At 39.1% G+C, this 16,190-nt stretch overlaps 1 protein-coding gene across 3 annotated transcripts in view; it reads right to left on the reverse strand.

The window, feature by feature from the left end:
- LOC121294359 (exostosin-2) overlaps window positions 1-16,190 on the reverse strand; it is a 37,251-nt gene that overhangs the window by 4,170 nt on the left and 16,891 nt on the right. For all 3 annotated transcript variants that reach the window (XM_041217987.1, XM_041217986.1, XM_041217985.1), the window contains exons 9-12: window positions 14,562-14,693; window positions 6,866-7,055; window positions 2,313-2,479; window positions 167-310 (exon numbers count right to left, since the gene is read on the reverse strand). In XM_041217987.1, coding sequence (XP_041073921.1) covers window positions 167-310; window positions 2,313-2,479; window positions 6,866-7,055; window positions 14,562-14,693 — 633 coding nt within the window. The remainder of the gene's footprint in view (window positions 1-166; window positions 311-2,312; window positions 2,480-6,865; window positions 7,056-14,561; window positions 14,694-16,190) is intronic.

The following is a 16,190-nucleotide window of genomic DNA, read 5'->3' on the forward strand; positions in this document are numbered from 1 at the left end:
AAATAATATTGTGTAAATCACTAAAATACTGGTTTGTTACTTTTCACTTCCTGCAAGTATTTCTGCACAAGTTAAGTGAGGACAATCTATAATTCTGTCTTACACTATTGTCTCGTTTAGATAAACAAAAACCTGCAGCACAAACAGAGTACCAGGTGTACAGTACCTTGTGGTAAAAAGCTGCTCCAGTCAGCACCATGGAGACCTCATTGGTCCATTCTGACTCGTACTTCCACTTGCTCATCTCGTGGTCCCAGAGGTGGAGCCGACCCGGATACCCTACCAGTCTGTCAGGAAACTCCCGCCACACCTGGACACACAGACAGACGGATACTAGGCTCAACTATAGGGCTTCAGTGGACACACAGACGAGTTATCCCCTGCCGAGCCCTGTGCTTTGACTTCTAGACTATTAGATGACAAGTTTTAGGTTCGTTTTCACTTTAAACATGACAAATTAAAGATGCAATGAAACAGTGGGTTACATACTTCTAATCTCTGGTGCTCTTGACCTTGTATTAAAACAATACAAAACACACACAATTTGCCAAAATTGTTAGTCTCTGGAGAGGCCAAGGACCAGATGGAATGGGTGGCTGTTGAGGTAATGGTGAAAGGTCTATGTAGAACTCAACATATTAATACAATCCTGGCAGTACAGTTTTTAAAGCTTTACTAAGAAAAGAACAGAACAAAAACACATATATCATATTTAGAAATTCTGCTTTTAAAAGCTAATGAAAATTGGAACACTGGATCATTTCAAAAGCCAGCTGGTGTTTTGAAGGTTCCCCTGAGTACTGCAGAAAATGCCCCCTTGCCTCTTACCTCATAAAGGTTACTATTATTCTAACAATCCCTGGATCTCCTCCAGAGACACCAGTAGCAGTAGAACAGAGAATCTCCAAAGCCTGCTAGTTTTCAAGCAGTCCAAGCCAGCTTTGCATTGTGGTCACGTTTGGGGCCTATTATCCCAAATTGTTCAAAATTATCTCAAAATCGTGCCTAAATGCCTCCAGGTGAGCCAAAACTACCCCCCAGCCATGGTCAATCTCAGGTTAGCTTGTCATCATTAAACTTGTTTCACCCCTTCCAGCACCCTGTGGGAAAGATGTTCTGATCGCCATATGGAATGGTAGAATAGCAAAGGGGCTTAAGGCTGCTTGAAACACACAAAACTGTACTGCAAATAGGCAACAAATACTTTACTTCAATTTAGTAACTTGTTATTTCTGTCTTTTAATTTTAACCATGAATGCCACACTGGGGTACTGTATCATACTAGCTGACCAATGCAAACAGTCTAAGCAGTTAAGCCATACAGGGATCTAGACGAATGACTTTAGCCACAGGGATGGTAACAGAACTCCTATTGCATAGCAGTTTCACCCATTCCAGATTTTATTATGAGCTTGATTAGGTAGCAAGCTCATGTCTTATTAAACTCATAGTAAAACCAGGAAATGATTAAACAGCTATCCACCCTCAAAACCACAATTATATATATTTTTAGTTATTCTGTATAAAACATTAAGAAATACAAATATATGCAAAAAAAAAAAAAAAAAAAAAACAATAGGAAAAACTGTTACATAAAAAAACTGTTACATGCATTTTTTTAAAACAGGGCAAATATTTTTGAGTATTCCAAAGGAAAAATGGAGAATCCCACCGCATTCCCACTGAAATATCAGAAGCTGTCTGCGGAATCCCAGGGGTAAAATGAGTGGAGGAACCGCTGCCAGGACAGAATATTCAATTGCATTTTTACTGGACGCAGTCCTGCTGATGCACACTGAAAATCCTACCTGGCCTCAGTACTTCTGGGACCAAATGAGCAAAACCACAGCCTTGAGAAACAAGGAGTTCCTTTTATTGCAAGGGAAGACATTTGGATTAGATCCTCTGCTCAAATTCATGGTCACTCTTCAAGCTTGGTTGATTTTGATCAATTATTATATTACATTACAACGGTTTTCAAAAAGAACAGTTACTGGATTTGAAACATCTCTTTCCAAGTAAATCCTGTTGGCAAACATCTTACTGATACTGAAAAAACTATGAGGAACTGAAATTGTATGAAAGATGCAGGTCAGTTTTATGCTAAAATAATATTTCTATATTTTTCAATAGTTTAGCCTTTTGTGCGTATCATGTCATCAGAAACCACTGTATCCTCAAATGTAGTTTCATGTTTTACAAGCTTCCTCCCCATCACAGACTGCAGTAAAAGACCCAATGTTTCCTAATGCCTGCTCTCAGGGATCCCTAGCACTGCCCCTCGCCCCCCTTTGAGTCCCGGCATCACCTACCTCATAGCCAAACTGCAGCTCATCAGAGGTCAGCATTATGATGTCGTCATCGATGGCCAACACAGCCTCCGTCTCAATCTCATCATAGGGGAAGAAGCGATTACTCAGCTTGTTCTCCGTTGTCCGCACCACTTTGAGGGGCACTGCGATCTTCGGCCATACAGACTCTGGAATCGCATTCACACAGCATTACATGTATGTTTAACCTCATTTTGGACCAAATGGCTAAATGACTGGCCACCTATAGTACAGTACAGATTAGGGATGTAGAGATAAATCAGCAGCCTATCCGATACAAGGAAACACAATCGGCTATTGCCAGTTTTTGTTATTTTAGCCAATAAGGTACACCGATATTCATGCTTGAATTTCTTCCAGAACAGAATTTAATGTTCGGTCAGGAGCTCTTACTATATTGATGCAAGAACACTGAGACAGTCATTTTTAATCTCTGAAGACAACAATAGGATAGCTGAGTTGTGTGCAGTAGAACTTGATGCTACACTAAATCCAACAATGAACGGTGAGTAGAATATTATTGTGATGCTTTTTTTCTTAATATTTAAGACTCTGGAGTGTTTACCTGCCCCATGCTACTCAACACTCTTGCCACATCAGAACAGCAAAACTAGTCCTCTTAGTTAGAGCAGACTGTCCAGTCATTACATTCTATTATTATTATTATTATTATTATTTACACAATGTATTTCAAAATGGCCTTCTGTAGTTTGTGTTTATCTTGTTTAATCTGCATTGGTTGCGGGCGTATTCGGCAGCATTTGAAGTAGAAATTGTTTACTGCACCGTTTAAGTAAAAACGTTTGACAGAATTTTTGCATAGGCTACATTTCGAAGTTACAATACACAATGTTTGACAGCAAGTGGCTGTAAAAGTTAATGTCGCATTTTATATTTTTTTCTACAGAAGTTTTTTTACTAGTACAAATGCAAAATGTTATTTTTGTGTGACTATGTTGTAAAACAAATGTATAAATTACTACATTATTCTTCGTGATCATTTTCTGAAGGAAACGCAACAAGTAAACAATACCTGTTCATTTTTGTTATAACTACAACACAGAAATGATATTCGTTCATTTTACATTTATAATTATAAAACAGTTTAAATATAGGCCCTATGCCTTGTTCTAGTAGTTTACAATAGCTTACCTGCACTGTCTATTTTTATCAGTATCCTATTGGTATTGGCAAACATGGGTAGATAACCATTGGCTATCAGTATTGGCCAAGAAAATCTTTATCGGTGCACCCCAAGAATAGATGAAAAAACTGGCACAGCAGTGACATAGATCTAAGATTACTTACTTAATAAATAACTGATAATCTTTTAATATAAGTTTTTCCTTTTTGTGCATGATAGCATATAAAGGGAATGGAGGCCACCAATAAATGACGATGCAGATTAAACTTCCTCCGAGTAGAAGTACCTGAACACCAAACTCCCAATTCGATAGCTGGTATACATGAACTCTGTGTCACTCAGTCTGGTCATTAAACCCATTCTAGACAGGTTTGAAGTTCACCCCCTTCTCCCAGACAGGCTCAAATTTCAAACAGGGTTATGACAGAGGGGGGGGGGGGGGGGGGGGGGGGGGGGGCCATGAAAGGTTATCAGATGGAGGTGGTGAGGGGGCCTGTCCCAGTCCAGGTTTCGGAGAATGGCTCTGCTAATACTGTGCCCACACTGAGCCAGCGATCAGACTCGCTCTGCAGGGTGCAGGGGGGGGAGGGTCAAGGGGCACAGAAGCATTTCCTCTCTCAGCAGTGGGTCCTGGAGAGACTTGACTTGAGCACGGAATGCACGCTCTCCACCTATGCGTTCTGTACCTGCACTCGTTAGACAGCAGAGTGGCCCAGGAGCGTAGCGTGCAAGCTTTCTTTTCTAACCAGCTCCAGTTTTGCCCTGCCTCTTTCATAGCATTTCTAGTACTGTTTAACTTATAAATAATGGCTATTTTTGAGGTTCCACTAATAATGCTTTCTTTGCACGACTATCCCAATCCTTTCTCCAGTGAAAAATACTTATTGCCGATTAGTGCTCCTAAAAGAAAAATGAACAAAGCCATTGGGATCTACAAGGATTCAAGGAATGTCACCCGCATAGCTAATAGGTTGTATTTCCATATTATTTTTTAATGATCACGTAGCATGCCTTCCAAACATTTAATCTATGATCAGGGATTAAAATGCTGGATTAAATTAAGCCTCTTCAAAATCAAGTCTCTCAAGAAACCACACTCAGCAGCTCATAAATAAAGAAACAATACAGTAATGAACTGAACCTTGTGAAAGAGACACACTCATACAAAATAAAGTGTTCTGAAGCCTCCACTATAACACATCAATAAAATGATGATATAACACCCAATGAAAGAAATTGAAGCCAATCACAGCACGTGAAGGTGAGGTGGTGGGGTGGGGCGAACTTAGCCAGGGGAGGGAGGAATGATAATAAAAACAACGGCCAACAGCAACAGCAGTGGGTGTCTGTTTCCATTTTGTTCCTCTTGCTTGTTGATTTAAAAGATCACTAGTGTAGCAAAGAGAGAGAGAGAGAGAGAGAGAGAGAGAGAGAGAGAGAGAGAGAGAGAGAGAGAGAGAGAGAGAGAGAGAGAACCTGACAGTCAGGCAGCCATCAGGAAAAGTAGGTAGGCAGACAGACACATGGTATGTTCGTAGTTAATAGTTAAGTACCCAACCAAATCTCCTTTTAAAACAATGCAAATGTTTTGGCTGCCTTTTGATTTTTCAAAAAGGAGAAATAATCTGTTGTTCCATCAGTAACTCTCAGAACGACAGCGCTATTAACTAATTCTGATTGCATGTAAAGCCTCTGCAACTTCGGTTCAGAGCTGGCAGCACTTCAGGGTTTCAGCATAATACTGTGTTCTTCTTGACTGTCAGAAACAATCTTTGATTCAAAGATTAAAGAGAGTTAGTTATTTAAAAAGGAATCCTGAAATCCCCTCTGAAAACTGGATAGCCACACCCCTTCCAAATTACTTTCAGCAACCAGAATTCCGGTGTCTCAGTTCAAATGTAACTGAACAAAGTCAGGAGTCTAGTTTTTATGCCAAAAATCGTCTTTTTTTTACAGCCGAGGCTGGAAAACAAAATGAGCAGGGAGTGTAGCCCACTGGTTAAAGCCGACATCTGGGGAATTGGGAAATCACAATTTCTGCTGTATATACTGTGTATTTGTACTTTAAATTCACCTTCTAACAGCGGCACGATACCACTGCTATTTGTCACCACCCCCCACACCCAAAAAATGACCAAATACATCAACTTCAATTAATGTGTACAGTACAGCTGCAGCATACTCTCACTGAGATTCAGTAAGCAATGATAGCCTATATCATAGTCATGCAGAGGCAGAAAGAGTGATTTCCAAAGTAAACCCGAGGTGACTTGAGGAAAGCCCTTATTATTTCTAATAGGCTGCCATTAGAAAACATTGGCTAACATGCCACCTTTAATCAAAAGGCACACTGGACCATTAGGGAACTTCAAAAGCCCCTTATTCATAATTGCATTACAGGCCATATTTGTGGAGGATATATTTCATTCCCTATTTTTTTCACCTGTCAATAAAAAGTGCAACTCAGCGCAGCCAACATAAGGAACAATGGTATACCTAATACCCTAGTTAAACAAAAACATTAGGAGCTGGATGCCATAAGCAACTAAATAAATTACTAGTTACTCTGACCAAAAAAAAAAAAAATACCTTCCTGTGTTTAATTGGCTATAAATTATTTAAAAAAAAAAAAAAAAAAAAAAAAAAAAAAACCTTTTGGGGTTAATAATACCAGAGGAAGCCTCAGATATGAGTTACGACAAAGTTGCTTAATGAGATACAAGAGGTCTAACAATTTTAAAAAATACAAAAAAAAAAAAAAAAAAAAAATCAGTGGCAGATCTTAACACTGCAGCTCTTAAAGAGTAAGTAGCAGGTGTAAATAACCTCTTCCTGCAGTGATTTAGAGGACAGATCTCAAACCCCAGTGCACCAGAGCAGCCATTTTGAAAAGAGCGATATATTTTTCGCTACTTACTCTTTTAAGCTGAGGCAACGCTGGCGGTTTAACACAGCAAAGTTGCCTCAAACTAGGTCTCCCGATTTCCTGGAACCAGACTTCAAACCACAGTTCTTGAAAAAGTGGCTTTAGAATTCCCTAAACTTTAGATTCCCCAAAAAAGCCTTTGACTATAAGAAAGTACTGAGCCGGCTACACTAAAGGCACTACATACTGTAAATGCAAGCTGGACTGTGTTCCTGTGTGTGTTTAAATGCATTTATTAAGACTACAGAAATTAATTAAAATTAAAACAAGTTCCATACATTAAGATCCTATGAGAATGACAACATGCAGTGTGTGAAAGTGAGCATGCTTGAGTGCTGATGTGATTACACATGTGTGTGGGCTGCTTGAGTTAGCGAATGGTCTGTGTTTTAAGTGTCTGCGTAAGCAAGTCTGGGTGTCACTGCAAATACTGTACATGAACCAGGCAGTGCGATCAGTTCTTACCCTCAGGGGGGCTCTTATTCTGGTTGTTCCACACCACCAGCAGCTTGGACAGGCTGGGTACCTTGGAGATCTCAGTGATGACCCGGAATAGACTCTCGACACGGTCATAGGTGAGCACCACAGCGGTGAAGCCCGGGGAACGAGGAGGGATCAGGGGTAGGAACAAGGGGCTGTTCACACTCGACCACTTCTGAGGAGGGCAAGAAAACAAAAACCTCATTTAAAACCAAATGAGTCCAGCCTTTTTGGTTAAAAGAGCTACACTGTTGTCCAGGGAGTTTATAAAGAGACATACTAAAATTTAGATCATCAACATGAGAAGAAAACTATAAACTTTTTAAAAGTTCAATTAAAATAAATACAAAAAATCTGACTAAAGAGGAGCAGAGAAAATGTGAAACAATAAAAATTGAAGGTTTAACCAGATTTTTGCATGTTGGAACACATCAATTGTTTTGTCTGGACTGTACTTGCTTCTACCAAAGACTCCCAGTTGCCCTTACAGTCTGTTCAATCCCACTGACAACCATAAATGGGATAATTCACCTCTTAACCTTGAGCTACATTTTGAAGCACTAAGAGCGAGCCATCTGTTTGGCAGTCCAGATTTAAACAGTGATACGAGAACCACATCACCAAATCATTGCCTTTGAGTGGTTAAATTCACTCTTCAGAGGTTTTAGACTGTACTTAAGAGTACATAAGGACCAACACTTTTCACTCATGGAAAACTTGGACATGAAAAAAGGATTTTAACATGGGTTTGCTACAGCTGTTTTGTTTTCTTTTACTTTCTTTGAAATAAATGAAAACATTTTAAGGGCAGAAAGTCTAAATGTTGTGTTTAATGTGGCTTTGCGTCTTGGCATTCCGTGAGCATCTGGTTGGTAGAGAAGGCTTGGAGTGGGAAAGCCAAGCTCTCCGTGCTTGCTCTGCTCTTCACTGCCCTGCCCACACTGCCGTCTTCAACTCCTGGCCTGCTCCAAGCGACTCCCCACGCCCCTCCACAACTTTTCATTTTCAAAGTTGTCTGCCCACATTGCTCTCTAGTTATTGAATCAGTCAGTTTCAAATCTAGAATCAGAAATCAGAATGCCAGGAGTTTCAAAGACAAAGTTTATGGGGGTAAAAATGCATAACAAAACTAGAAAAAATATTTCAGTGCTTTTTTTTGCCTTGAAATAAGCACACACAAACTAAATTTCATGCTATCCAGTATTATCACCCTGCACCTGCACAATAAAAAAGCCCCATTTTAATTTATGCCGTAGAGTCACCATGAGTTTCCTGACCATTTTCCGCAATTCTCAAACATAACTATGTCATGCCTTTCTGTGTTTCCTATGCGTTTCTGTAAGTTTTATTTCTTATTCGCTGGATGCCAATGTAACAACTTTGACACAAACCCGGAACCACGACAACTGATTCACATACAAAAAGAAATAGAACTTTGAACCTGGTGTAGCTGCATTACGGTTTGTTAGACACGGTTTGGAAAGTCTAGTACCATGGTTTTCAATTTTTTTTTTTTTTTAAACTGTACCCCTTCTGTCTGAAGGTTTCACCTCAAGTACCCCTTATAATTTTTGCTCTACTGAATGGTACCACAGTTAGAATGGTAGGTCTACCACAAAGTCATAATAATCTCAATCAAATAATCCCCCCCCCCCCCCCCTTTATTTAATACATTAATTTATGTCAACAGTTTAGGACTGACAATAAACTGCTAATTTAGGACAGAATACCAAACAGCAATTCTTTGGATACACAGAATCAAAAAATAGTATTTGGGAATCTCTTCAGAAACACACATATTCCCTTTCTATTCAGCAAAGATATTATAAATAATCCAAAACAGACTGCACTGAAAATATTTATCACATTACCATTTACTTCACATCTCAGCAAAATTGTGTGACATTTAAAATGTTTACAACATCAAAAACATTAACCTCAACGGGGTGACCCATGTCCCTATTTAGGCATGTTTGATTTTGTTACTGTAGTATATTCAAGTTTTGATTTATGACATTTGATTTCATGTTAGTTTGTTTTATTTTAAGACGTTTATGAGCATGTTTAATTTTGGCACATTGCTTGTTGTAGATTTGTACAGATCTCACTGGCACGTTGATGCTCTCCTGTTCTCAGCCCTCATAGGTGCTAATTGAATACATTTGAAGAAGCTGAGCACCTGGTATAAAAGTTCCTGATTTCACCCGTTCAAGGAGTTTGGATTTTGTCATTGTGATGTGAACCCGGGTTTGTCTGGAGTGGACGTTGGACGCACAGCCAGCAGGAGCAAAGAAGGAATTTGAATTGTTTGTGTTCGGCAGTGGGTTGGGGAGAAAAATGAAAGAAACAAGCATTGACATTTAGAGCAAGGCTCCTGCTGTGCTTCCTGTCTCTCTCAGTGTGTGTGTGTGTGTGTGTGTGTTTTTAACTGTTTTAGAAAGGAGCATTTTAAAAGCATTGGGGTTTCAGAGGAGTGCTGGAGACGAGGAGTTTTTAAAGTCTTGGTTTTATTGTTGTTTTTAGTAAGCCCTGTCTCTGCGATTGTGTTGATCAGCACTGCAATTTGTTTTTAATTATAATTGGCCATGTATTGTTTTTAATGAACAGTGCAAACCCCATGCCGTGACTGTGTGTTCTAGACTTATCCTATTTGTTAAATATAGTTAATCACCTGTATTTAATACAACAATCTTCACTGCCCTGCATATTGTTGTGGTCTTAGTTTATTTCCTTCTGGTATTCTGCCTGACTGATCCCACCCTGATCGAAAAGAACAAGTGCCCCCCCATGAGTGCTACATCAAGATAAAACTATCATAAATAACAATGACTCACTTTTTATTAAACCCAAAGGAACTTGGTATAACTTTGTCGCTTTGCATCGTCTGGATGTTCAAGTCAACCAGCTGCTATAACTGCTAATAAAATGCAGCTACATTTTAAATAAATAAAACGTCAAAGTATGAGCATTATTTACGTTTATCGCAGAATTTATACTTTAAAAAAAAAAAAAAAAAGATTGTGCTTCATTTATTAGCATTCAATTACATAACGAGTTGAAAACACAAAGCGAATGAGCTGCACAGAAGGTTCCATAGGCAGAATCGTCAGACGTCTGCTTCCCCCAATATCAAATGTGGAAATCCACTCAATCAAAATCACCCATGCATACCGATCACTTTGAAACTATACTAAATCTGAACTGCTAAACAAATGAAATATTCATGCATAGTGGTATTGAGATAATATATTATACCACCAATTTGGTATTAATTCTTTCATTTTTACTTTTGCATTTCTGAGTCGTCCTGGGAAAACCCCAGCTCTAATGAGCACAGAAACACTCAGTCCTCAAATTTCAATTTAAGATCACCAAAACACGCTCTCATCTTCCAGCACAGTGCAGCAGTTGTGAAAGGTGGCATGGCATGGTGAGAGTTAACCCCCCCACACGCCCCCCACGAAGGCAAGACGGCAACAGTCTCCTGCCACTGCAGTTTGGCTCCTATTCCTGGCTATACAACTCCTGAAGGTGCCCTGATTTCAATGCAGATCAAGTAAGGCTGTAAAATAAATATTTCAACTGTTAAGGGCTTTCTGAAGCGGTTATCGGAATGCTTGGGGTTTCCATAAGTAAACATTGTTCTGTGCATGAGGACACTACATCCCTGCCTGTTGTAGAGCCCGTGTTTATTTCGCAATCTTCCCATCTAAACTTTGTCTTGGTATTTTATTTGAATAAAATAAAAAAAAAACACCACCACCCCTATATACACACACACACGCTTCATGTGCTACAGTTATTAAGAGATCATAACAGATTACTGATCTTTAACTTGATCTTTCTCAATTATTTTAAGCAGCTAACGAATTGCGAAGCCACTTAAAAGCCTCATCTAAAACTTTAGTACAGTTAATATCATAATCGGGAAGTCTGCTTGAATAGTCTCCAAAGTGGCGTATTATTGTATCTAGGTGGCATGAACAGCAACCCTGAGACCCACACCCTTGACAGCCCAGGCGTCTGACTGCTAACCACCTGACAGGTCGGTTTTGCAAGAGGTAGTGCATAATGCTCACTCTCACACCACTGCAAGCTCAAGCCAGGTCTTTCAAACAATAAATCCAATACAGTTTCTGAAAGAATTCAAAACTCAGCTAATTACTAACACAGCTACATGCCTTGAGATACATTTTTCACCACTTTTTCAATTATATAAACAGCCATGTGTAGAGTTTTTTTTTTTTTTTTTTTTTTTTTTTTTTAAACAAGCTAAATAGTCGATTGACAGAGGGAGAGAAAAGTTTTATGTGGTTTGGGGTTTTGGCGAGTTCAATAGTTGGGATCATACAAGAACAGATTTTGGATTAATAAAAATTAAACACAGATGCCAGCATATTAAAAAGAACAACTTATTAAAACTTAGAACTTTCAATTTACAAAATTTTTTTTTTTTTTTGGATGACAAATATAGTTCACATATTATAATATGTTAGGATTGAGTGCTTTGTCAATCACTGACACAGCTGACATTCACAAAGCAGTTAGTTTAAAATATGGGCCAACTTAAATAGTTAAATGGCTTCACTTGTTTCAGTTCTATAGCAATAAATGTACATTTTCTGAACGGTAGAGCTGGCACCAATACTACATTCTTTCGTACCCAAGCATCAGGAAAGAGTCTTTGTAGAAATTAGCATGCAATGATCTCAAAAGAAAATTTATTAACCTTACTTTAGTATTAATATACAACATGGCAGGAATTTGATACATTTCGGAAGTAATTGCTAAGATGGCCAAGAATGCCAAACCAGTCTGTAACCCATGAACAGAGACATGGAATACGGATCTACAAGAATCACTGCACTTTTAAAATGATCAAGGCTTTTCTCATGTCACGAAAACTATTCTTCCCCTACATCTTCCCCTGCATTGAACACACCAACTTAATTAAGGGATAACTCCCAAGACATTGTCTGTTTATACTTGTGAGGCAGACATTTGTTTTTTTTCCAGCCCTAAAGTTAAAGCAATTAAGCAACTTGTGTTTTCTACATACCTTTAAAAAGCCAATTTTGTTGCCTAAGAATACAATTTGTGTTGGCGCCTGTGCCTGTCAACAGCACTGAGCTGACCAAGCTGGAAATGAAACGCTGTGGATTTTAAAAAAAAATTGGAAACCAGCGCAGTAAAAATGAAAACAAAGCATCTTTCAACACTATACAGACTATATTGTTGATGGTCTGAAATATTTAAAAGATCACTGTGACTTTTTTTGCCCCCCCTCGCGAACAAGCATAGATGAATGTCAAACCAAAATAAAGATCCAGCATCATCAAGATTCGATCAGGTGCAAGTCTGGTTTATTATTATTATTATTATTATTATTATTTTGAAATATAGGATGGCTATTTGGTAAGTGCAAGATTGTCAGTTTCAATGACATGCCAGACAGGTCCTGTGTAAGTACAGGGCGGGTGGCAACACCTTTATGAAGTTGGGAAATTGCAGGAACATAACTGTACAGAGTCGTTAGACATGTCTCATGCAATCCCTATACAGTACCTAAGGGGGCCAGTCATTTCCTGTGCTCAGTTTAGGACTAAAACAAATATTTTGGTGAAAGTGGGGGGTCTGTAACCCCCCCAGGGGGGGGGGATTCATGTGCAGAACTTCATCATTTCAGCGAACCATGTGATGGAACTATTTTACTGCAGCTGTCTTTTATTCTAATAGACTAGTACAGTATACTGAAGTATTACAACTCTGTCAGGCAGAGGTAAGGGCGGCTGATCTTTTAATACCCTAGATACTGTACAGATACAAAAGCTGGCATGTGAAGTGAACAAGTGCATTGTCTGTTACTGATTACCAAGCAGTTTTTCGATTTCCCGGAACGAAGTCACTAGACAAATATTTTTTGCTGTGGTTTGCGCCACAAAATATAAAAAGACACCTTGCAACATGAACAAATAGATGAAAAAGGCAACAAGTTGATGTGATTACAGACTTGTGTGAAGCACAAGCACAATGTCCATCAGGCTAGGCTATTATTATACCCCCCCCCCCCCCCCCCCCCCCCCCCCCCCTCCCCTTGCTGTGTAGTTAATGACCCAAAATCTAGATGACCCAGAGCATCATAAACCAGGAGGGGACCTTTTAAAGAGGAGAGACCGGAGTGGAGTGAAGGGGGAGTAGACGCATTAACTGCTTGAGATTCCTATCCACAGCCTCGTCCCCTATACACACACACACACATTTACACACCCTCAAATAATCTGTCCAACGAGGCTGAGAAGACAAGCGTATCTCCCAACAGCAGACGGAGGCTTTTAAATTCTTCCAAGCGCAAATCTGGTTTCAATTATTACCCCGATGGATTTGAAAAAAAGAAAAAAGAAAATGTGCTTGATTTATTTAGTGCTCTGGCCCTGTTCTGCTGAACGGGTTTCCATTGAATATGTTGAGAAAGTATTTCATCTCTCTTCTCCTTGGAACAGTCAAAGGCAACAAAACACAACGGATTTAACCCCTTGTTGGCCAACACAAAAATAAAAAAGGGTTCATTATTGTATTTATGTTTTGGCAATATATATAATTATTTTAAATATTTGTATATTGAGCAATCATCTTTGATTCTATAGATATGTATGTAGATGATATTAAGACATCTACATAATAAAAGACATTCTAAAAAACTTAAATGTTTGTTTTGGGATTCATCACAACAACCAAAGCAAGCACTGTTGTAAAGAATGTGCAAAGACAGACACTCTCCATATATCCAGAGATTATGACTTGACTGACTGCAAGTTATGTGGCTAAACCTAGCAATGCGATTGCTGAATTTACCACAAAAAATACAACTTTGTTTCAACTTCTTTAGAAATACAGACAGCCTCCATAAATCCAGAGTTCATGATACACTCATGATCTTGTGCTAAATTCCAAGCAAGTGTCATCACACTTGGAAAAGCGGTTCTTTAGATATATGCAAAACTCATACAGGATGCAGATGGACTATGATCATACATAACCCAGAAATATATTCAAAAAGTTGTACCAAATAATATCTACAGCATTATTTATATATAGTGAGTGGAAATGCATCCCAGCGAGGCATAATAAAAATAAACAAATAAATAGTATTAAATCATGCTACAGACTCCCTGATTAAACATTAAATGTGGAGTGTTGTTTCTCAGCAATTAATAACCCCAGACCTCCAATCTGCGAGACAGTCTGTCTGTGGATCTCTAAAGCTTGGATAACCACAGAGTGATGTGAGCCATATATATTAACCACGTGTGCCATATCAGTTGTTCAGAGTTTATGGCACAGACACCAAACAAATGGCAAACACACACAATCTCACATGCTGGCACAGAAAGCTAAAACACAAGGAAATAAAAAACATAAGTAGCAATGGGGCGTGGCTGAAAGATTACATGCAGTCGAAACAATCTTGTCATCGATAAATCGCAGGCCTACAGCTGTGTGCGGCATGTTGTACTCGCTGTTAGTATACAATTATTCTAAGCAAAACTGAAAAAATAATAATAATAATAATAATAATTATCTTTGACCTGCTTGATTACAGATCATTTACTCATGGCAATGCCTATCTGGTACAGTAATATCACTGTTGGAGCTGCTGCATACTGTTCGTTAACATACTCACCACAACAGAGGGGTCGTTCCACTGCTCGTAGGACCGGGCAGCATAGGGGTAGATGCGGTCATTAATGATCTGAAGCGTTGCCAAGGCAATCGCCTTCATGGAGCTGAAGTAGGCCTCCCAGAACCAGTGTGCCTGTGGATAGAGAGTGCAGCATAAGAACTTTTATCAAGATGTCTTTACTCCAAAAAGACAAATGCAGTCACCATTCGGAGTGGTTTCATATTTAGACATTAATCATTTGATGAAGCAGTTCTGTCTGGATGGTTTGCGTCTGTCAATTTCCAGCTTCAAGAGATGCAATGTGTGGACTATCTTAAGCCGCATGTTATAGTTCACAAACCCTCAGCTTTTAAACACTTAATCAAATGTCTGAATATAACACAAACTACCTGAACTAAGTAGTTTTATTAGACTTGAATATCATGAGAAGGAAAGACTGCTAATTCAGTTCCTCACATGGGACTACATCGTTTTATTGGGGGAAAAAGACCAAAGCAGTTCATTTTACAGTGGACTTTCGTGTTTGTTTTATTGAGCTACAGCAACACAGATTTCTATGTCAACTCCCTTATACAGTAAACGCAGCATGTATCTTATCAATGAACAGAAAAAAAAAATCCCAGGAATGCAGGACTCCAGTCCTCTTCTGGGCACCTTGCATGTATTTCTGGAGGAAACACGGTCTGCCAATAATCACAGCCCTGCTGTCCTGGCCTAACTAGCAAACTTCCTGTCTGGAATGGGCTGTGCTGCTCTCCAACACTGCGGGCTGCCTGAGTGGACTCTGATTTACAGCTTGTTTGGGTCGGAGGTGCGCAACGTGCAAAAAATATAATGGGAGATTCCAGGCCAGGCTGGCAGCACATGAAACAAATAAATGGTAATGAAAGTAACCTTTAATGTGCCATTTTGGAGGGCGGTATATTTTGTCTCACCAATAAACAGTTTTTATCACCAATTCTTTTACTTTTTTTGCTGTACCACAACTGGTACATGTGTGACAAACAACGTATCTTTATTGCAAAGGAGGGCTGATATGTCACATACTATAAAAACCTGTACGGTCTGCAAGAATATTGCAGTAGTGCCTTCTTCACATGTGATCGTCTACTCAACAGACACAAAAGCAGAATTTAAGCGTGACCATTTCTTAATAGCCAGGGCTATCAAGTCTGGTAGATTCATTACCCTCAGTTAGGGCCATTAAGTTTAATGGGGTCCTCCACTTGGTATGAAGAAAGGCGGTAATGACAGCAGGCGTGTTGAAATGAATAAACTTTATCGTCAGTTACATTTTTTTCCAAATGATTCTCATTTTAAAATATGGTCCCTGCACTACAGCATTTATAACACAATTTTAACCCCCACAGTATAAGTCCTCTCTAGTGATAATGAGGAGAGGCGGGACGGAACTGCCTGTCAGTGTCAACTCTTAAACAATCAAGTGTTGAACAGGTTGGATGCCATTAGATTAAAGAACTGTGGCCTATTTCCACACGGATTAAACACTTTGAGTTGGCACTAATTGTAATGGTACTAAATAATGTAAAGTCACAACTGTAGAGCGTGTCCTTTGGATGTTTATTAACTCTTTCAACACTGGGGACAGCTAGAAAGCACTGCCAGTGC

Source organism: Polyodon spathula, chromosome 19 (assembly GCF_017654505.1).
Source record: "Polyodon spathula isolate WHYD16114869_AA chromosome 19, ASM1765450v1, whole genome shotgun sequence".
NCBI lineage: Eukaryota > Metazoa > Chordata > Actinopteri > Acipenseriformes > Polyodontidae > Polyodon > Polyodon spathula.